Source organism: Lactuca sativa, chromosome 9 (genome assembly GCF_002870075.4).
Source record: "Lactuca sativa cultivar Salinas chromosome 9, Lsat_Salinas_v11, whole genome shotgun sequence".
NCBI classification, from domain to species: domain Eukaryota; kingdom Viridiplantae; phylum Streptophyta; class Magnoliopsida; order Asterales; family Asteraceae; genus Lactuca; species Lactuca sativa.
Genome location: NC_056631.2, coordinates 23,895,616 through 23,919,445, shown reverse-complemented (window position 1 = coordinate 23,919,445; position 23,830 = coordinate 23,895,616). Strand labels below are relative to the sequence as shown.

The window sequence follows — 23,830 nt, the reverse complement described above, 5'->3', positions numbered from 1 at the left end:
AGTATTTATGCGCTTTTAGATATATTATTTTAAAATATATTATTTCAACTCATATCATTTTGAACCATATGATTTTTGAATCATATCATTTTCAATCATGAAATGTTTTTCATATAGGTTTTAGTCCATAATAAATTTTGGTTCATAACAATTTTTGGATCATAGTAATATGTTTTGAATCATACTGAGTATGGATCATAATAATAATAGGTTTTGGATCATAATAGGTTATAGATCATAACAATAAAGTAGTTTGACGTTTTAAATAGTATGATACTTAGAATAATAGTTTGATGCGACAAAAATTTAGGACCCATATTTATGATTTATAAAGTCTGGGACTCATAATATAAGATGAAACGTAACTATTAATAGATCAAATTTATTATCCTAAAATTCTAATCCAAAAGTTATGCCGCAAAAGGTTACTTATGATTAAAAAATACAAGATATAAAAGTCAGGCTCTTTATTATTTTTGAAGTAAATATAAATATTTTATAACAAATAGGTGAGTGACCCCGCAACTTGAAGTAAATATAAATACTTTATAACAAATAGGTGAGTGATCCCGCGTTGCGGGGTTAGATGTGAGATGTTTTGTTCGGTTTATTCTCTGTAAATATTGTTTCATGATCTATTTATTTATACTTGGATATGACATTAGATTAAAGAGGGTGTGTGGAAAATTCCTTGAGATTGTGTGTGCTCCAGATTGTGTGTGGAACATTGAGGATATCCGAAAGTGGAAAATATGTATACAGTATATTATCTATCAATTCTGTTTGGTATTTTTCAGATTTGACCAAAATGCCCTTTACTCAAAAAATCACCTAATCACCTCCTAATAATAAACATCCAATTACGGTCCATACCATTTATGATCCACTTGACAAATTTACAAAAAAAAATACCAATATACAAATTGAATGTCTCCCAATTATACATTTGACTAAAATACCCATGCATCCAAAATACAAACAAATTTGAACCTTCTTTATAAATATGATTTATGGAGCTTCCTTTTTTCCACTGCAGAGAGATCACCAAGATACAAACATAATACACTAAATTAAAACCATTTATAATCTTTGACAATCAAAGTCAACAAAATGGCTTCATATATCCCATTATCCACTTTAACAATACCTTTTGTCTATGAGTAAAACGAACATACATGTGGAAAAACTATTGCAAACAGTAACAAAATAAAGAGTCTTAACGAAATCATAATAAGATTAAACCCAGTCAAATTAAAGGAAGACCAGATTGAAAATCTCATTGTATATTGTATTATTGTATATTCTCATTAAGCCTAAGAGCTCATTTTAATTTGGGGGTTAAGGATGTGATTTTACTACTATTTTTTTCTTTTAAAACAGAAATAGTTGTCATGTCGTACTTATAGAATTATGAAAAACTTCTTTGTATTTGAGAAAGCTTTATCCCCTGCATATTGAAAAGAGAAGAAAGTTTGTTATCACACAAACACCAAATAAGAGAATATCAGATTTGGTTCTTCTTTTTTATTATTAGTAATTTTGCAGACATTATTGACATGTATGTGACTTATGGTATGTTTACGAACGATTTCCCACTTGTTTTCATATAGGCGATAAAATCAAAATGTCATTTAACAGATTACGTGAAAATAAAAGCACCCTTTCGATAAAATCATTTAATTAGGAACTCACAATTTTTAGTATTTCATCACTGTTGGAAAAATGTCCCACTTGTTTTCATAGGGGCGATCTATATACAAAGTTGTTTATTTATAATGGGTCAAAGAACCACCCGAATCACTATAGCAATCTTACCAGAACATGAATTTGGGTTGTCAGAAGAGTCATGAAGATCTATGTTTTTCTTCAAGATCTGAAAAGGGAATTTTATATAAATAGTTACAACCCAGAAAATAAATCAGAAAATCCATGAAGATCTATGGTTTTTCTTCAAGAACTGAAAAGGGGATTTTATATAAATAGTTACAACCCAAAAAATATAAAACTTACCATATATTTATATAGAAAAATGGAATCTTGCACACATGAAGCCAAAAACTTTCCAAATAGAAATTTGAAAAATTAAAACAATATAAAGTAATCTTTGAATATAACTGACCTACACCATATCCTAATTATACAACAGAACATCCTTGCAGTTTCTCAAAAATTTGTTGCACAACAAAAGGTAGTAGTCTGCTCAATGATGTTTTGAAAGATACCAATGTAAGACAATGATAGTATGCTTAATTCATAACAAATTTCAACAATAATCTCCACAAAGATCAAAATATATACATAATAAAAGGTATATTTGGAAGATCAACTTGATCCTATAGGTCATTGGTTTAAACTCTTTGCTAATGTGGACTAACTTCTGTTCCTCTTTAGTCAACCACATGGGAAGATTTAAATCGCCTGTTAACCGGACAACATAAAATTCCTTTTCCACATATAAATCGAACAACAACAGCTAGTATGAGAAAGAAGATCTCAGATGCAACAGGTAAAGCACATGATTTTCGAGGGGAAGTCTGGGTCAACATGTTGTACTGATAACAACGTCGTGTTGGTGTGCAGGCTGTGCAATAAACCCTAAAATCATTCGACGACTAGCACACTCGGCCACATACTCATCGCCTTCCAGAAGCCCTAAAATTTAGAGCAGTGGTTGGAGAGAGTAAAGATGAGGTGTTGAATTGAGAAAGTCAAACACAAAAAGGGAAAAAAAAATACCTGGCGGGCTGATTAAATTTTTCTTGAACCCAGGATCAAAGCATGACTGAAAGTAAAATTGATACCCAATCCAAATATGAACAGTAAAAACCCAATCCAAATAAGAAATCTATTAGGGTTTCCATTTCGACCAACCCAACAATCCTCGCCACCATACGTCACATGTTCATAACAAAAAAATAGAAAATTGAAGTTGAAAGTTATAAGTAGAAAATCGAAACAAAACCCTCATTGTTCAGATACATAAATCGACAACAGAAAAAAAAAATCGAAGTTTAAAGGGTATTTCTTACCGTTCGATAAAAGAAAAAAATATATGCAATTTCTAATTAGATGAACAATAGAACAACTGTAAGTACATAATTAGTTAGTAAAATTTGAAATTGAAGGATCACTACTTGATAGAAGGAATACGTGTATCAAGATTACCATCCTAATTAGATGAACAACTGATCCAATTTTTAATATTGGTCCTCACATGGAAGAGTAAGAGGATCGATAAGTAGCTCCAAATCACATACAGTCTGAAGGTAGTCGGATAATTGAGAAAACCAACCTAAGATGGAGCCATAGAAAGCGAACACAAGAACGGCGGAAAGAAATCGGAAGAATCGGAAATAAACACCCCCAAATCGGAAAAATTATGGACTCCGTGACTGGCCTACCTTACAGTGCAGCAACGTCGACAACAAACAACAAAAGGAGCAGATGGAATTTAGGAGAGCGAGGAGAGTCGGTGAGAAACGATGGAGCGGTCGACTTTGATAGAAGAATTTGAGAAAATCAGAAAGAGCGGTGAATGACGGTGCAGCCGGAGATCCTTAGACTTGGAATACATTGCAGTCGGTGTTTCCCTCTAAACGCTCGAATGGAGATGTTTGGGGCTACAAGTCGTTGCAGACATACCTATATTGATCAATTGCAAGTATGAAGACCCAAAGCGTCAATTACAAGACCGTCCAGTACGGACATCCAAAACCCTAATGTTATTGTCTACGACCACCTTAACAGTCGTAACGTCCTCCACCACTAATGGTGTAGCGACAGACACCAAGAGAAAGAGCTAATCGGAGATGCAAGCGTCAAACATAAAGGATCAGGCAGTGGTTGCGGTGGAGGGAGGAAAGAGTAGAAGAAGAGAGGAAGGTCGATTTGTGAGGTGGTGGAAGGATCGTGAAGCAAACAGAACGATAATAGATAAACATTAAATACTGAGAGACCGGCTACGATGACCAACACATGAGTGAGGCGGTGTTGCAGTCTCTTGTAACCGGAGGCGATCACACGTAGCAATTGATATCAGGAAGCCGAGGAAGTCGATGACTCAGTAACAGCAGAGGCGGTGCGAGATCTGATCGTCAAACTTTGGTTGAGTTAAAATAACCTTATAAACAGTACGTGGGTCAGGTACTATAGCTAAGGAACGATAACTTTAATATATATATATATATATATATATATATATATATATATATATATATATATATATATATATATATATATATATATATATATATATATATATATATATATATATATATATATATATATATATATTAATGATCCAAATATTTGTAAATTATAATTAAAAATGTATGATCCAAAAAAACATGATCAAAATATTTTATATTCCATAATTGTATCATGCTAAATGTTTTTGATCGAGGATAATAATGGAAATTTTTATTATAAGTGTGTGATTCATAACCTTTTTGACATAGGAAAATATGACCCAAATTTTATAATTTAATATACAGAATATTGAATATTGTTACATCATAAAGTTTCATTATCCAAGTATTGTAATAAAGGAGTAACTTTAAGGATTAAGAAAATTCCAAAAAAAAAAAAAAAAAGCTAAACAATGTACATAAACCCATATTCATAAAAAAACCATGAACATAAAAGTGCTAAAATTCGTATTCATAGCATTCAATTACTAAAAAGTAAAAACTAACAATGTGTCTAAACCATGTTCTTAACAACTAAAAAACTATATCCAAATGGTATTATTATTTTTTATGAACTACGTTACATCAACTGTGCATAACCTCCAACTAACAAAAACCTTACACTTTCATGTAACATTGTTTTAAAACAACATCACACTCCAACCATGAGAATCTGCAAATAAACTAACTTCTTCAACAACACATAAACTACCAATCATACAGCTCTAACTTTAACATCATGACGATGAGCTTCACCATAAATCTTTTTCCGCTTCTAAATTGTCAATTGATCAACGCTCTCCAGAGTTGTCAGAAAATCATGTATGCACACAGACTATATAAATGAATATATATTACTTTTTTGATACTTCTAACATTTCCATCAGTGGCTTAGTGGCTTATAGATAGTATCAAAGGACTTTCAGGCAATGAAAAATATGATGTCGAATGACTTTTCAATGTTATTAAAGGCATAGTTACTCCCATCCCAAGCTAGAATAATAACATAATGATATTTTACTTTTTAAATGTATATATTACTGAATAACAAAATCATAGATTTGTATCACACATAGAGTTCTTATAACAACTATATTTTGATTTTGACAACAATATTGTTAGTATTTTAAATTTTAAATGTATATATCATTATGTCTAACAAGTGAATTTCAAGTAAAAAGCTATGATCACTGTCATAAGTAACTATATAAGTATCTAACACACATATAAACGAATGAAAACAAGAAAATATTTATGAATTAAAAAATTTTAAGATGTTACTTCTTTGAAATATTAGATCGAACACCTTATGAGCATATAGCGCCCGCAGATTCGGGCTAGTCAATTTATAGACGATAAGCGTCAAAAATGACTTTTTGATAGATGATTATTTAGAATAAATAATCTCAACTAAGTTTTAGTATATGTCACAAGGTTTCCGTACATATAAAGACCGTTGAAATCCGAGTTATAACGAAGAAGTTATGACCTGTCGAAGTTTCGCGACAAAACTGGCACGACATCGGGAATCATAAAAAGTGAGTTTATGATAAACAAAACTTTTTAGCCTTTGTGACCTAAAATAAAGTTGTAGAGTATGTCTCCACCTACGCGTAGATATAAAGAACGTCGAAAACGGAGCTCGTATCCAAAAGTTATGACCTTTCGAAGATGTAGCTGTCTGAGGGCATGACACGTGGCAGAAACCCTAGCCGCCTTAAGTCACGACGTGAACATGAAGTTCACGACGTGAAATGTGTCAGGGACACTAATCGAGGCTAGAAAACATGTGTTAAAGCTACGGGGTGACTTATGGAAGTTCACGACGTGAACCTATCATGTTCACGATGTGAATGGCCACAAAATACCCTATAAATAGCAAGTTCAGCCCTTTTATTCCTTACAACATTTATTCTCTCTCTCTCTCTCTCTCGTTTGCGGAAGGTGTTTCGCATCCCGATCCCGACGATCACGAACTACTGACCGTTTTTAGTTAGATTCTATCGACTCACGCTATTAAGGTGAGTGCATAGTTGCTTTCATCTTACACATATATATGAAGTATTTTATATATATTACGTGCTATGTGTGCATATTATTTGTTTACCTGATATTTATGCTGGATGAGCGTTTTATACATGTTTTAGATGATATAAACTGTATACGTATTTTATATCTACAAATATGTTGGGATAAAACATGGGTAGATGAAATAATGTGATGAGAGATAGGTGATGATAGAAAGTTGATGATAATTAGGTAAAGAGATATAGGTGATGATAGAATGGTGATGATAATTAGGTGATGAGACATAGGTGATGATAGTAATGTGATGATAATTAGATGATGATAGATAGGTGATGCTAAATAGGTGATGTAAGATGAGAGGAGATATCATAACCTTGACCGGCGATGTGGCGATGTAGTCATCTACCAAAGTATAGATGGCGACCACAGACTATTCTAGACAGTCATGTAGAAACACCAGCAGGCTCATAACCTGTAGGTGATGAATTACGAGTTCAGACGATGTTGTAACTACGTATTCATGCGATGATACTCTAACCCCTATTATGAATTACGAGTTCAGGCGATGTTATAACTACGTATTCATGTGATGATACCCTAACCCTTACTCAACACGTATTGAGGGAGTAATTCCCAAATTAGTACTGTCTATGAGAAGTAGGCGATGGTCCTTAGGAAAAGTCCTTAGGTATAAACATATAAGGAAATGAGATGTAAAGTGATTGGAGGTAAATATGATATAGGAGATGACTCGTAGGATAAACTCTTTAGGGAAGATTAAATGAAGATAATGAGGATGGGTAATTGGGTTAATTGTTTGATGATTAAACATAATAATTATATTATTCTGGGTTGAAAACCCTATGTACTCACCAGGTTTCCAAATCGAACCCACTCAATATATTTGTATCACAGGTGTCGATACGAAGCTACTTTACACTGAGAGATTAAAGGAGATGTAAATTGCTAGTATAAATAAATGTAAGGTCTGTTTATGCTTATGTTTCAGTATTCACGATGACATCCCAAAGTTTTAATATGAACAAAATGTTGGAATAGTGTCTAAGGCTGCAACTATATTAGGCAAGTATTTGACCCGATTGTGCATGGTCCTTTTGGGTTGCCTTCACCATAGCAACTTGATAGGATGATTTATTATGAGAGAATAAATATTATTAATATATTATGAGAATAATATAAGGAATAATAATATTGTTATTTGATTAATATAAGTCATAGATTAATTAGTATTAATTTGGTGACTTAAAGAGATTAATTAAATAAGAGGGTATAAACTGTTAATTGTTTGATAGTTACACTTTGGGCTGTAAATCCTTCTTGGATAGAGGATGGACGGATTCTAGGGCTTGGGATAGCCTCAAATTCGTCCAAGGCTATCTTAGGTAAGGATTAGGATTGCTTTAAGGAAAGATTATCCAACTAGGGTTTAAGGGTGAAACCCTAGGAGCCTTACAAGTATAAATAGACCCCTAGGGCAAGGGAAATCGGCACCTCTGCAAAAGCAAAGAAACCCTGGCCAATTTCTAATCCCTCTCCTCTCTCTCAAATCAGCCTCCTTGCTAGTTGGTGTTTGTAAGCCATTAGAGGAGTGACAATTGTGACTCTAGAGCTCCAAGACAACAAGATCAAACAAGAGATTCAAAGGTAAACTTCTAGATCTGATTTTGTATTGTTATTATACCTAATTAGTCATTAGAAGTCTTGGATTCAAAGCATGTTTAATTAGAGAAACCTAGATCCAAGCATTAGGGTTTGCATGTGCACATAGGAATGTTCATATGGCCAAAACCCATCAGTAGTATCAAAGCCTAGATTGGTTTCTATTAAATTGTTGCTTGTTTGTTTGAATCTTACCTGCAAAATTCGAATTTTGAGTTTCTGAGTCATGGACTCAGTGAGTCCCATTGTGGACTTGGCGAGTTGGCCTGACTCGGCGAGTCCCATGGTGCACTCGGCGAGTCCAAGTGTCAGGAAGGACCAGATTCGGGATTCTTTGATATTTATCTTATGGAAACTTGCCTTTAGCATATTAGATCAACCCTAATCCAAGTTTTTGATATATATGACTATAATCTTGATCTAATTAAAGAGATTTATCAATTAATAAAATATTTAATTTCCTTATGTGATAATTAATTAATTATTTTGATTAAATTGATAATTATCTTGCAAGAAATCATTAAATAAATCAAATATGAATAATTATGGAATTAATTGTTAATTGAGATTATTTGTTATTTGATCCTCCATGTTTTAAATGTTTAAAACTTGTCCTCAAGTTTTGAAATTTATGTTTTGTGATTAAAAGTTTTTAATTTAGAAAATTTAAATTTCAAACCCTAGAATTTTACAAGTTTAAAATAAAACCCTATACTAATATAATATTACAAGATTAATATATATATATATATATATATATATATATATATATATATATATATATATGTGTGTGTGTGTGTGTGTGTGTGTGTGTGTATGTATAACTAAAATGCTAGTCTTACCGTTAGTAGGCCTCATTCACGAAGCCGATCTATAAGGTGGGTATAAGGTTGTGGCCTATAAAATGGCGCTTAATGGGTGTACACTCACACCCACCGCTTGCTTGATTGGTGGAGGGTCGTTAGCCGAACGGGTAGGATAGGGCAACCTCATTCTCTCATTAAAAGTATAATATGAAATACAAAGTAACTACATATTTTTTAAAATTTCCCAATCTTAGTTACTTTAGGAAAAGTGAATTGATGCAATCCCATGAAATTGCACTTTGCACCTTGCTAAGAAGTTAGTGGAGCATGTGTGGTTTACCGGCACACTAATTGGTTCTAAGCGAAGGTGGCAAAGGGTGATTCATTGTTTATCATAGTTCAATGGAGCGTGTGTGGTTTACCGGCACATCGAATGGGTGATCGTTACAATGAAGGCACCATGTGAATTTGCATGGTAATTCACACCCGCTTTGTGATCCTCGGTATCCCAGTCACAAACAAGAGGGGCATATCGAGATTTAAACATGCCATTGAAATGTTTCAATGAATCTCATCTAAACCTAGCAATTCTCAAATTCATTTAGAACTTAAAGTTAGGTTTTCATGGTGGAGAATTAGTGAATCGTCATTCACTTACCTTCAAATTGTTTGCATGTTAGATTACGGATCCTAGCCCTAATTTTTTCTTATTGGGTGATAATTAGGGATTCATATTCTAATCTATCTTTGTCCTTTCTATTTGTAGATGTCGAAGGCGAACAACGTTGCTGCTAGTTCTTTCACATTGATGAGCCTTTGTCAAAAGGTCACTTTCGATGGGACGAACTTTAGCGAATGGATAAGATACATTCGCACTATTGCTCGCTATGAGGATAAGGAGTATGTCCTTGATGAGAAGCTCGATAAAATCAACCCTGAAATCGCTACTCCGTCTGAAATGACCGCTTTTGAAACTCACGAGCGTTATGCAACGAAGGTACATTGAATCATGATAGCCACTATGAACTCCGAATTCCAAAAGTCCTATGAGGACATGTACCCGTACGAGATGCAACAAGACTTATTGGAGATATACCACCAAAACGCGAGACAAGAGCGTTATGAGATTTTCACTAACATGATTTCCACTAAGATGGGTCATGGAGAGTCTCTTACCGTGCACCTGCAAAAGATGCAAAGGTATGTCGACCGTCTTCGCAAGTTGAATGTTGACTTTGGGGAAGACTTGGCGATCGACATGGTGCTTCAATCTTTGCCTCCTAGCTACAATCAATTTAGGATGACCTACCACATGAATAAAGAGGAGGTCACCCTAAGCAAACTCCAAGGTCTCTTGAGGGTCGCTGAGAGCAACTTCAAGGACAAGTCTGTTGCACCAACTCCCAATCCACCCGCTGCTCCTGTCTTGGCTATTGGACAAGGAAAGGGAAAGAAGAGGAAGGCTTCGTCTAAGAACTATCTCAAGGTTAAAGCCCGAGATGGTGCCTCTTCTAGTGGGACCAAAGTTGATCCTGCTAAGCCCTGCCCTAACCCAAAGGAGGCAGAGTGCCACCACTGCCACAAGATAGGACGTTGGAAGAGAAGCTGCCCAGAGTACTTGCAAGCCATCAAGGAAGGAAAGATCAAGCCGTCTTTCGCAGGTAGATACACAATCAAATCTAACGATTCATCTCATGCTATTTCTTGGGTTCTTGATACCGGTTGTGGTTACCACATTTGTTCTAATGTGCAGGGACTAAGAAGAAATAGGGATGTGGAGGCTGGAAGAATAAATCTAATCATGGGGAACAGAAGATCGTCTCCTGTGACCAATATTGGAGTGTATTCTTTAGTACTTAAGAATGGTTTAAGTTTAGATTTGAACAATTGTTGCTATTCGCCAGAAATGGCTAGAAACATCATTTCATTTCATGGTTTATTTTGACAAGGTTTTAGATTTTCTTTTAATAATGAGAATGGTTCTATTTTAGCTTATCTAAATGGTGTCTTTTATTTTGAAGTTATACCATGTAATGGAATTTATGAAACTGTTATGATTGTTGATAACTTAGGAAATGATGTTTTAAACATATATTCTTCCAATAGTATGGATAGAGCATCCTTGTGGCATTGTCGTCTTGGACATGTCAACAAGAAGCGCATAGCCCAACTCCAAAAGGAAGGAGTGTTGGAGTCATTCGACCTTAGGGAAGATGACACATGCGAGTCTTGTTTACTTGGAAAGATGACCAAGTCACCCTTCACAAGTACGTGTGAAAGGGGCGAGGGTCTATTGGACCTAATACATACCGATGTATGTGGACCGTTTAGATCAACCACGAAGGATGGGAACCGCTTCTACGTGACTTTTACCGATGACTATAGTAGATATGGGTATATCTATTTAATCAAGCAAAAGTCAGAAACTTTTGAAAAGTTCAAAGAGTTCAAGAATGAAGTGGAGAATCAATTGGGCAGGAAAATCAAGATGCTTCGATCCGATCGAGGAGGAGAGTACCTAAGTCTTGAATTCCACGATTATCTCAAGGAGTGTGGAAGAGTTTCACAATTGACACCACCTAGGACACCACAATTGAATGGTGTGGCAGAAAGGCGTAATCGAACCTTGTTGGACATGGTTCGCTCTATGATGAGTCGTGCTTCACTACCAATCTCTTTTTGGGGGTATGCCTGAGAGACTGCCGCCCATATCCTTAACCGAGTCCCTACTAAGAAGGTTGCCAAAACACCTCACGAGATGTGGACAGGGAAAGCTCCCTTGTTGGCACATATCAAGGTTTGGGTTTGCGAGGCTTTCGTAAGACGAGATACTCACAACAAGCTCGAACCTCGTAGTGAGCGATGTATTTTCATCGGCTACCCGCAGAAATCCTTTGGATATCTCTTCTATAGACCGAAGGACAATGTTGTCTTTGTTGCGAGGAGAGGAGTTTTCCGAGAGCGAGAACTCATAGGCCAAGGAGACAGTGGGAGGCAAATCGAGCTTGAAGAGATTCAAGAGTCAATAGATGAAGGAACCTCTACCGCTGGCACTCAACCCGAGGAGGAAACTCCGGTTGAACCAATTGACGAGTCCTTACCTCTTAGGCGTTCTGAAAGAGTTAGAGTTCAACCCCAGTTTTATGGTTTTCATATTACTACCGAAGGGGACACGTATATTAGTGATGGTACACTAATAAACCTTGATGAACCTAATAGCTATAAGGAAGCCATGGCAGGCCCGGAGTCTGTGAAATGGAAAGAGGAAATGGATAGCGAGATCCAATCCATGTATGATAACCAAGTTTGGAATTTGGTTGATAATGTGCCCGGACGTAAGACCGTTGGGTGAAAATGGATCTTCAAGAAGAAGATCGACGTGGATGGAAACGTACACACATATAAAGCGCGATTGGTCGCGAAGGGCTTTACTCAAACTCCCGGAGTTGACTATGATGAGACCTTCTCACCAGTTGCGAAGATAAAATCTATTAGAGTGATGCTAGCTATTGTCGCATTTCATGATTATGAGATTTGGCAAATGGATGTCAAGACCGCTTTCCTTAACGGAAAGTTGGCTGAGGATGTTTACATGGCTCAGCCAGAAGGGTTTGTGGATCCGAAGCATCCTAATAGAGTGTGTAAGCTTGAGAAGTCCATTTATGGACTTAAGCAAGCATCTCGCAGATGGAATCTTTGCTTCGATGAGAAAGTCAAAGAGTTTGGATTTGTACGAAGCGAAGATGAATCGTGTGTATATGTCAAAGCCAGTGGGAGTATAGTAAGCTTCCTCGTTCTATATGTCGTTGACATATTACTCATAGGAAACGACATCCCGACTCTGCAGGAGGTTAAGTCCTAGCTCGGGAAGTGCTTCGCTGTGAAGGACCTCGGAGAGGCTTCTTACATTTTGGGAATACGGATAGTAAGAGAAAGAAGTAAGAGACTAATAGGACTTAGTCAGAACACTTACTTAGAGAAGGTACTGAAACGTTTTAGTATGGAAAACTCAAAGAAGGGAGAATTACCAATACAAAGTAATTCCAAGTTGAGTAAGATTCAAAGTCCGAGTACCGAAGATGAAATAGCAGAAATGAGCCGATTACCATACGCTTCCGCGGTTGGCTCAATCATGTATGCTATGACTTGTACTCGCCCTGATGTAGCCTTTGCCTTGAGCATGGTTAGCAGATATCAAGGGACCCCTGGCAGAGCTCATTGGATTGCAGTGAAGAATATCCTTAAGTACCTTCGGAGGACGAAGGAATGGTTCTTAGTCCTCGGAGGGAGTGATGACTTGAAGGTGCGAGGGTATAGTGACGCCAGCTTTCAGACCGACAGGGACAACTACCGTTCGCAGTCGGGCTGGGTCTTTACCCTGAATGGAGGAGTAGTGACTTGGAAAAGTTCCAAGCAGGAAACCGTAGCTGATTCAACGTGCGAATCAGAGTACATTGCAGCGAGCGAAGCGTCGAAGGAGGCAATATGGTTGAAGAACTTTATTGGTGATCTTGGAGTCGTACCTGCCATAAAGGAGCCCATGGAGATTTTCTGTGATAATGAAGGAGCGGTTGCCTTGACCAAGGAACCGAGGGATCATGGTAGATCTAGACATATCGATAGAAAATATCACTTTATTAGACATCGTGTAGAAGAATGACAACTCGTAGTGAAGAGGATATCATCAGAAGATAACCCAGCAGATCCGCTTACGAAGGGACTGAGTAGGGTTAAGCACTTGCAGCATGCTAGGAGTATTGGGCTGAAGGATGATATTAGCATAGATTAGATAGTAGTATAAACGTGTAATAGATAAATGTAATTAACATTTGATGATTAAATAAAGGAGTTTTATTTATGAGTAATGTTACTGTCTTATGTTAATTGTTTAACTATTGTTTCATTTTGCATGTTTTGACTTCCAGAATAATTGAATTTATTAAGAATAATCGAATTATTCAAATTGTCCACAATCGTTCATATGTTGGAAGTAGATATGAATGAAGATTGTCATGAATTGGTATGTAGATTGTCTAAATAGTATTAGACATAGCAAAGGGTTGCTGCAACGTTCATGAGTACTTATGAACTGGTTTTGAGCATTGGAACAAACCCGCGCTTGCTGGAATCAGCTTATGGAATATGATATAAAAGGGTGATCGCAAGACGATAATATCATATAGTCTTAAAACCTAGATATATGGTTTATTATTTGTTAATTGATTGTACATTGATAATGCGAAAACGCATTGGTAACTCGATGTTATAAAACACATTGTTGTGTATAGTTGATAATGAATAAGTAAATGCATATAAGTCGAAGTTTATCTGTAACTTTTATTCTAAGAGGGTAAAAGCGATATCTCGGCCGCTCGATGATTTGATTTGACTTATGTGCCGGGCCCGGTCAGAACTGAATTGATGTGTTCGATTAAGTTTTATGTCGAATAAATCAGAGATCGAGAAACCTAAATGCTTGACTAATCATTCCATAGAATTGTCAGCATGATATCTAACAGGGGACTGTACGATCCCTTATCTAAAGGACAAGATTGATTAGATCAGAGTTTGACAGCGTCTTTGAGAGCTACGATTGCAAATCGAATTGTACTTGCGTATATAGTTACTAGACTTATCCAAGTAGGAGACTGTTGGAATAGTGTCTAAGGCTGCAACTATATTAGGCAAGTATTTGACCCGATTGTGCATGGTCCTTTTGGGTTGCCTTCACCATAGCAACTTGATAGGATGATTTATTATGAGAGAATAAATATTATTAATATATTATGAGAATAATATAAGGAATAGTAATATTGTTATTTGATTAATATAAGTCATAGATTAATTAGTATTAATTTGGTGACTTAAAGAGATTAATTAAACAAGAGGGTATAAACTGTCAATTGTTTGATAGTTACACTTTGGGCTGTAAATCCTTCTTGGATAGAGGATGGACGGATTCTAGGGCTTGGGATAGCCTCAAATCTTAGGTAAGGATTATGATTGCTTTAAGGAAAGATTATCCAACTAGGGTTTAAGGGTGAAACCCTAGGAGCCTTACAAGTATAAATAGACCCCTAGGGCAAGGGAAATCGACACCTCTGCAAAAGCAAAGAAACCCTGGCCGATTTCTAATCCCTCTCCTCTCTCTCAAATCATCCTCCTTGCTAGTTGGTGTTTGTAAGCTATTAGAGGAGTGACAATTGTGACTCTAGAGCTCCAAGACAACAAGATCAAACAAGAGATTCAAAGGTAAACTTCTAGATCTGATTTTGTATTGTTCTTATACCTAATTAGTCATTAGAAGTCTTGGATTCAAAGCATGTTTAATTAGAGAAACCTAGATCCAAGCATTAGGGTTTGCATGTGCACATAGGAATGTTCATATGGCCAAAACCCATCACAAAATACATTTCTTCAGAAATGCTTTGATAACGTATTTATCAAGTTTTTCTGGGAACAAATTCCGCAACATTTTTATTAAAAGTACTATGATTTTTATAAAGCATAACCAAAATCGGTCCTTTCTGGCCGTGAAATTGGGGATGTCACAGTTGGTATTAGAGCATTAGTTTAAGCGAACTAGGATTTTGTATGATTTTTAGACTTAAGCATAGAATGCTATGCTATGATTGTGAGATGATTGTCTAATATATTTTAGGTAGTACACCAGAATTGACACAAGCACTAGCTTACTTTAAAATTAGATGCCTAAATTGTTTTTATGTGCTAAATGATTTATATTATAGCATTATATGTCTTATATGTTATTATTTGAATGGATCTATGGTCTGTTGCCGACTGGATCTATAAATTTTATGTTCTTAGGATTCTAAAAGTTTAATTACGATATTAGAACTGACATGTAACTTTTCGGAGTAATAAGGAGATTTATACGTCTATCGTAAATAATGCTTTCCTATCTTAAATTCTCGCCTCAGTACACCGAACGTCAGCTTTGGTGTGCAGAACATCATGGTGAAGACTCATAGTGAACTGAGTAAATGGAGGAAATGAGAAGGCTAACGATAGTGAATGATACCTATCAAAAGATATCGTAAGAATGGTATCTTGCCTTTAGAATACGTATAATAAAATAACAGTACGTAACTACGTATAGAGGAGTACGGTACATCCGAATGTACACATTTGATTGGCGGGATGATAGAACGGTTGGTATAATTCCTGAAATTGTCTTATCGTCTGGCGTTTCCATCACCAACCGAGTTGAAGCACAATTATGTTGAAGATATGCATGGAAGAAGTCCTAGTAGATTCTAGGGAAAATTTTAAGATTATTTGGACACATTCATATGTGTTAAAATGTTTAGTGATTTTAGGAAATAAGAACTTGGGGACTGCGAGACAATACTTGAGATGAGTATGAGTAGGTGTGAATGGTAGTAGAGGCCTATACTACCGAAAGCACAAGACTCGCACTTGGATCGGGGAAAGTCACAAGGTTGTCAAGAAGCTAGTAATTGATTATGTTTTGTTCAAATTTTTCATTACCATTGTTTCAGTAATGACTAAGAAGATGATTGTTATTTCGACCCTAGTGGTCATATCATATCGATTCCGACTAAGATATGTATTCTACGTCGTTCAGAGAACCAAGTTCGATGTAACATCCGACATAAGCTAGAAGATTGAAGTGAAAGATAATCGAAGCGATCAATAGAAGTATCACAACCATTATTTAAGTAATAACTCTATATCTAGAAACGATACATGCTAAAATGTGATTATACACATTAGAACATGAAGTAAGGTATATTCCATTCTTGAATTTGAATCTAAGAGACCTGAGTCTAAGCATTGCATCATACGATAAGAGGTCATTAGAACATGACCCATCGGTCTGTTATAATAATCGAAGTAAAGAACTTCTCTTAAGATTAGTCTATTTAAAAAGAAGAATGAGTCTCTAATAAGGATCAATTTTGTAACTCGAATGTTACGATTGAAAGTCCAATATAGGATAAAGAGCGGGTGCAAGATTGAGCATCACATGCAGTCAAGAAGTCCAAGAGCTAGAAACTCATTTAAAGGAACATAGAAGTTACAGTTATTACCTAAGATGAAGAGACAACTCATGGAGTCATTATTCAAGCCATGTTTTTTTGATGATTCAGGGACGTAATCATTCTAAGTGGGAGATAATTGTAGCGCCTGTAGATTCGGGCTAATCAATTTAGAGACGATAAACGTCAAAAATGACTTTCTTATAGAGGATTATTTATAATAAACAATCTCAACTAAGTTGTAGTATATGTCACAAGGTTTTCGTACATATAAAGAACGCTGAAATCTGAGTTATAACGAAGAAGTTATGACATTTCGAAGTTCCGCGACAAAACCGGCACGACACCAGGAATCATAAAAAGTGAGTTTATGATAAAATACTTTTTAGCCTTTATGACCTAAAATAAAGTTGTAGAGTACATCTCCACCTACGCGTATATATAAAGAACGTCGAAAACGGTGTCGTATGAAAAATTTATGACCTTCCGAAGATGTTGCTGTCTGAGGGCATGACACGTGGCAGAAACCCTAGCCGCCTTAAGGCACGACGTGAACATGAAGTTCACGACGTGAAACATGTCAGGGACACTAATCGGGGATAGAAAACACGTGTTAAAGCTACAGGGTGACTCATGGAAGTTCATGATGTGAACCTATCATGTTCACGACGTGAATGGCCCCATAACACCCTATAAATAGTAAGTTCAACCCTTTCATTCCTTAAACCATTTCTTCTGTCTGTCTCTCTCTCTCGTTTGCTGAAGGCGTTTCGCATCCCGAGCCCGATGATCACGAACCGCTAACCGTTTTTAGTTAGATTCTATCGACTCACGCTATTAAGGTGAGTGCATAGTTGCTTTCATCTTACACATAGATATGAAGTATTTTATATATATTACGTGCTAGGTGTGCATATTATCTGTTTACCTGATATTTACGCTGGATGAACATTATATACATGTTTTAGATGATGTAAACAATATACGTATTTTATATCTACAAATATGTTAGGTTAAAACATGGGTAGATGAAATAGTTGGTGTGTGATGAAAGAATGTGATGATAGAAAGGTGATGATAATTAGGTAAAGAGATATAGGTGATGATAATTAGGTGATGAGAGATAATTAGGTGATGAGAGATAGGTGATGATAGTAATGTGATGATAATTAGGTGATGATAAATAGGTGATGTAAGATGAGAGGAGATATCATAACCTTGACCGGCGATGTGGCGATGTAGTCATCTACCAGAGTATAGATGGCGACCACAGACTATTCTAGACAGTCATGTAGAAACACCAGCAGGCTCATAACCTGTATGTGATGAATTACGAGTTCAGACGATGTTGTAACTACATATTCATGTGATCATACTCTAACCCCTATTATGAATTACAAGTTCAGGCAATGTTGTAACTACGTATTCATGCGATGATACCCTAACCCTTACTAGACACGTATTGAGGGAGTAATCCCAGAATTAGTATTGTCTATGCGATGTAGGCGATGATCCTTAGGAACAAACATATAAGGAAATGATATGTAATGAGATGAGAGGTAAATATGATATAGGAGATGACCCTTAGGATAAAATCTTTAGGGTAGATTAAATGAAGATAATGGGGATAGGTAATTGGGTTAATTGTTTGATGATTAAACATAGTAATTATATTATTGTGGGTTGAAAACCCTATGTACTCACTAGGTTTCCAAACCTGACCCACTCAATATATTTGTATCACAGGTGTTAATACAAAGCTACTTTACACTGAAAGATTAAAGGAGATGTAGATCAGTAGTATAAATAAATGTAAGGTCTGTTTATGCTTATGTTTCAGTATTGACGATGACATCACAAAGTTTTAATATGAACAAAATACATTTCTTCGGAAATGATTTGATAACGTATTGATCAATTTTTTCTGAGAACAAATTCCGCAACATTTTTATTAAAAGAAGTACTCTGATTTTTATAAAGTATAAACAAAATCGGTCATTTTTGGTCGTGAAATTGGGGATGTCACAGAGCATCATTATGAGAAGCTTCACTTTGATTCTTTATCTAAAATTTTCATCCAAAAATATTTTCAAAATTAAATAATTAAAAAGGTTTTTATTTCAATAACCAATCTCATATATATTAAAGCTCAAATCGATAGGAAGATGAAAACTTGGATTTCAAAAAAGACAAATCGTAACTATATTGGCCTTTATCATAACAAATCTCATAGCATTTACATATTATATTCAATATCATGTATAAAGTTACCTAACATCGAAAAATCAAAATAAAAAACCAAAAAGAAACCATCAAATATAACTCGGATTAAAACAATACAAAGATACAATAGGAGAAATTAAGAACGATGGTTTACCGATGCCTTGCAATCGACCCAAAAAGAAGCTAGAACATGAACATTCAATGTGACATCACGTAATTTAAGTCAGACTATAAACGGTCAAGTTCACAGTAAAACTCATGGTAATTTGATTTATTGAGTTTTAATATATATATATATATATATATATATATATATATATATATATATATATATATATATATATATATATATATATATATATATATATATATATATATATATATATATATATATATATATACAAGAATGGTCAAATCCTACACCATACTATACCATCCACACATGAACTAGTGCAATAAATTAATACATACACAAATACATGTATAATATACAACTTATTATCCAAAAACCTATACTTGTGTGTATAACTAGTATAATACATCCATACACACCCAAATGCACAAATAATTAGGGTATTACATAGCGAGTCTAGAATGTAAAATCATGTGGTTCACTATTTACTTCAAACCGAAAAAATGGTAAAAAAAATAGTAGTTGCAAGTTCGGGTCGGGTTGTATAACCAAAAAAAGATTTAAAGTTTTTATAATAGTAATCGATGAAGTCTTGTATCTTGATATTAGCTGTGGGGTCAAGGCCCGACGGACGGCGTGTAATTTCCGATTTGGGCAATTGTATATCACCGTATCACTATATACCTTAAAGCGGGAGAAGAACAACGTGTTGAGAATGAATTTTTTTTTATTGTTTGTTTTTTTTTTCTTTTTTCCCGTATTTATCTAATTATCTTTAACTTGTATTGGACTATTTTTTTATTCGATTATACCTTAAATGAATTCGGTGCCTATTAAAACATAAAATGTGAGCTTTTGAAAATTTGATTTGTATATATTTTGTTGTCTAAAACATTAAGGTGGTTCACTCGAAGTTTTTAAGATGGGTCACAATTTATAATTATTTAAAAACTCTTACAAAAGATGATAAAAAGATGGGTCAAGTGACCCACCTTCTATACACATAGACTCGCCAAGGAATTTACATTGTTTCTAAATCCGAACAAATATGTAAATAATTAAACCAATACATCACATAAATACATGAATGATAAAATCAATACATTGCTTGCAAATTTAACATCAAATACACCTCTTAAATTCACAGCCAAAACAAAATGAAACTTATACACTTTACCAATCAATGCTACAATTTTGGAGTGTACATCTACACAAAATATTACTTGCAAGACTCCTTACTTGGCTACACTCAAACTCAATCAAAATCAAATCAGTTTTTATAAATAATAATAATAATAATAATAATAATACAAAAAGATATATCTTCTACCATTTCTTTACCGTTTCTGGATCTTCAGCCAAAGAAGAAGGTTGTTGCCCTTCTCTATCCTTGTAACGATCGCAGCCTCGTTTCTTCTTCTTCCATTTGATTTCAAGCAGCAAAACAGCCTCCTCACCATCATTCTTTTTCATTCCTTCCTGTCAAACATCGAACCCAAACAGCCACTTAAGCCTTATCGAATTCTGCCAAAAAAAAAAAAAGGAGCTGCCGGAGAAGCCCCCATCCACTTACCTGCTACCGATTGGAGCAAAACACCTCATCGCACTTCCCTTTTTCCCCGTCGCAAAATTGCCGACTAACACCCTACTGCGGTTTCTGTCGCTTCAGTCGAACCAACCCTCGCCCCTCGTACATCTTCCTCGCATTTCCTTCGCAACCCGCTACCGAGACTGAAGCAAGCATCCGAGAAGCTGCTTGATCAGCTCCTCGCTGCATCCACCGAGACCACAGCAGCTTCGCTGCTTCTCCCCTTTCAGTCTCGTTGAACCCCGAAGACGGCGATCCTTATCGCAATCGATCACTGAAACCTCGTGCCGCCTGCAAAGCCTTCGTGCTTCCCTTTCATCATCTTCGTTCGCGCTCCCTTCTGGCCCGCCGATTGTTCCTTCGCATCTCCCATTCATCCGTGTTCGACTGCTTTTGTTCGTATCTTTCCGTTTCTTTTGCCCGATCAAACAAGGAAACGGGGGCTTAAAAGCCCTAATTTCATTGAGTTTTTAACTATAATAGAGTCCTTTGAAAAAATATTTACTATTGGGGTTCTTTGAAAAAATATTTACTATTGGGGTTCTTTCAAAATATTTACCAAAATGGTATTTTTTTCATTTCTTTTTTTACTTTTCAGTTTTCTTTTCAGTTTTTTTTTATTATAAATACTTTATTTATTTTTTTTTTTTCTCTTTTATTTCTTCTTTTTAATGTTATATATATATATATATATATATATATATATATATATATATATATATATATATATATATATATATATATATATATATATATTAAATAACAACTTTTATTTTAGTTTTTTATTACCTTTTCTACTGTTTTTTAACAGTTTTTTTTTATCTTTTTTTTGTGTTCTTTTTAAATATTCATTTTTCTTATACCATCTTTTGACCATCAAATTTTAGTCATCATAAATTAAAAACACAATATATTTTAAGGGACAAAAACTCTAACATTTACATACAATGTTTTTAAGATAAAAAAACTCAACATAGTTTGTTACAAAAAAAACACCACAAAACAACTTCAATATTGTTTATTACAAAAAGAAAAACATCACAATTTGCTTAAACTTGAACCGGTAACAAATCCTTACCTGTAAAAAAAGAAAAAAAATAATAAGAGAGTAATCACAACAAATACCATAAAAATATAATTTTTTTTAAACTACCTTGGCATAGACGGACATCGTTTTCGATTATGTCCCGGTTGCCTACAAATTCCACAAAGATTGACATTTCTTCCTTCTTTAATATCCATACCATTTTTTAGTCTTGTTGAACGAGGACGGCCTTTTTTATTTCGTAATAGTTCTAAATTTGGAAGTAATTCATTAAATGGTGATTGTGGCCAATACACTTCATGAGGAAGCGGGGAGAACTCAGATGCCCAAGTAGCACAATAGTATTCAATCGAGTAACATTTATCAACATATTGCCAACTATTCAAAGAGAGTTTGGCACATGCACTCAAGACATGAGAACAAGGATATTTAAATACCTCCCATTTACCACATGTGCAAGTTTTTTGTTCCAAATTAACTACTTGCACATTTCGACCTTTTTGAGTTATCAACTCAAATATACATTTTTCTCGGTTAAAAGATCTTAAGGAACGTGCACTTGCTTTTGCCATCAAAGCTACTTGTTTTACAACAACATGTGGAGTATGTGTATCTCCATTAGCTTGAGAACTAGATCCTAAAGGATGTCTCACATCAAAATAATGCACCATTCTATAGAATGTTAGTTGCACACAAGCTGTGATTGGTAAAAAACGAGCACCTTTAAGTACACTGTTGAAAATCTCTGACAAATTTGTTGTGAGCAACCCATATCTCCTTCCACCATCATGTGCAAGTGTCCATCTATTAAGTGGATGACTCTCCAACCATTCTCGAGCACGTGGATTTAACTTCCCAATTTCTTCCATGATGGAGTTGAACTTTCGAATTTGATTCTGACTCCCGGCACGATAAGCTAAAGCTTTCAATTCTGAATTACGAAACTTGTCATAAAAGTTGCTGATGAAATGTCGTAAACAATACCTTCAGAAAAAATAATGTAAGTTAATGAAGCAAGTTATTGAAATGTCATAAAAGAATACTTCAAAAATCTAACAATACCTATGAAAACCACGTGGCTCTAACCATGGAGATCCATGCTCATTGACAGCCTTAAGAATTCCACCATGACGATCAGATATTAGACATATGCCTTCACGGTCTTTTACCACATGATTCTTGACATGAGAAAGAAACTAATCCCAAGTATCATAAGATTCATTTTCTACAATAGCAAATGCAAGTGGCAAAATTTGATTATTACCATCAACTCCCATTGCAATCAACATCTTACCCTTGTATTTTCCATACAAGTGTGTACCATCAATGCTAATCACCGGTCGACAATAGTGAAACCCTTTGATAGAGGGAGCAAAAGCCCAAAAAAACACGCCTAAATTCAACTTCATTCACATCAGTCGATCTTGAAACACACCATTCAACTATAGTTCCTGGATTGAACTTTTGAAGTGCGCCTAGATATTTTGGTAAAGCGACATAAGAGTCTTCTTAGTTTCCAAACACATGTTCAATTGCTTTTTGCTTCCCAACCCAAAGCTTCTTATATGAAGTAGTATAGCCCAATGTTTCAACTATTTTAGCTCTCAAAGCCGGAATGCTGATAGAAGGTTGCTCTTTTATAAGGTGTCTAGTTTCCATAGCAATCAAGCTTGCATCTAGGTTCGGATGGTCTTGAGAAAGCTTATAGTGTAAACAAGTATGTGGACCAGTATATGATGTGATTTCAAAATAACCACTACGTTTACGTTTACTTGCATGAAGTCTCCATTTGCAACCAGATTGTAAGTACAACTTGCATCTTAGAGTCCAAATAGTTGGGCGTGACTCAATGACCTCAAATTGTCTATGTGTCCTAATGCTATGTATTTTGATTGCTCTAACAAGTTCCTCTTTATCCTTGAAAGAATCTTTTCCCAACTCTTGCGTAAAATCATTATTACTCATTGATTGTGTCACAATCCAATTGTCATCAATAGTCAAATTTGTTCCTTCCATATTAGTAAAAGTTGAAGGCACTTCAACATTATTATCAAAAGATGCTTCCTCATCATATTTATCTCCAATTTCATCTTCCAATATTTCATTTAACTCAATT

General features: G+C 35.1%; 1 protein-coding gene and 2 long non-coding RNA genes across 5 annotated transcripts; all 3 read right to left on the bottom strand.

Moving 5' to 3' along the window:
* Nucleotides 1-798: 798 nt before the first annotated feature.
* Nucleotides 799-4,114, bottom strand: LOC111881161 (uncharacterized). 2 transcript variants are annotated; one of them, XR_002846686.2, is made up of 3 exons: nucleotides 2,737-4,114; nucleotides 1,816-2,652; nucleotides 799-1,447 (listed from the first exon to the last, which is right to left on the bottom strand). It is a non-coding gene; the product is annotated as an uncharacterized LOC111881161 (long non-coding RNA). The 2 variants fall into 2 exon arrangements; XR_002846687.2 differs by having other exon boundaries at nucleotides 799-1,030.
* A 16,022-nt stretch (nucleotides 4,115-20,136) lies between these two features.
* On the bottom strand, nucleotides 20,137-21,096 carry LOC122195918 (uncharacterized). Of its 2 annotated transcripts, XR_006186984.2 has the most exons (3): nucleotides 20,655-21,096; nucleotides 20,423-20,560; nucleotides 20,137-20,324 (listed from the first exon to the last, which is right to left on the bottom strand). It is a non-coding gene; the product is annotated as an uncharacterized LOC122195918 (long non-coding RNA). The 2 variants fall into 2 exon arrangements; XR_006186983.2 differs by having other exon boundaries at nucleotides 20,137-20,560.
* Nucleotides 21,097-21,743: 647 nt separating this feature from the next.
* LOC111881138 (uncharacterized) lies at nucleotides 21,744-23,123 on the bottom strand. Its single transcript, XM_052767640.1, has 4 exons — nucleotides 22,979-23,123; nucleotides 22,777-22,876; nucleotides 21,823-22,698; nucleotides 21,744-21,747 (listed from the first exon to the last, which is right to left on the bottom strand). Exons 1-4 carry the CDS (start codon nucleotides 23,121-23,123, stop codon nucleotides 21,744-21,746), a joined length of 1,125 nt encoding a protein of 374 aa, XP_052623600.1.
* Nucleotides 23,124-23,830: the final 707 nt, after the last annotated feature.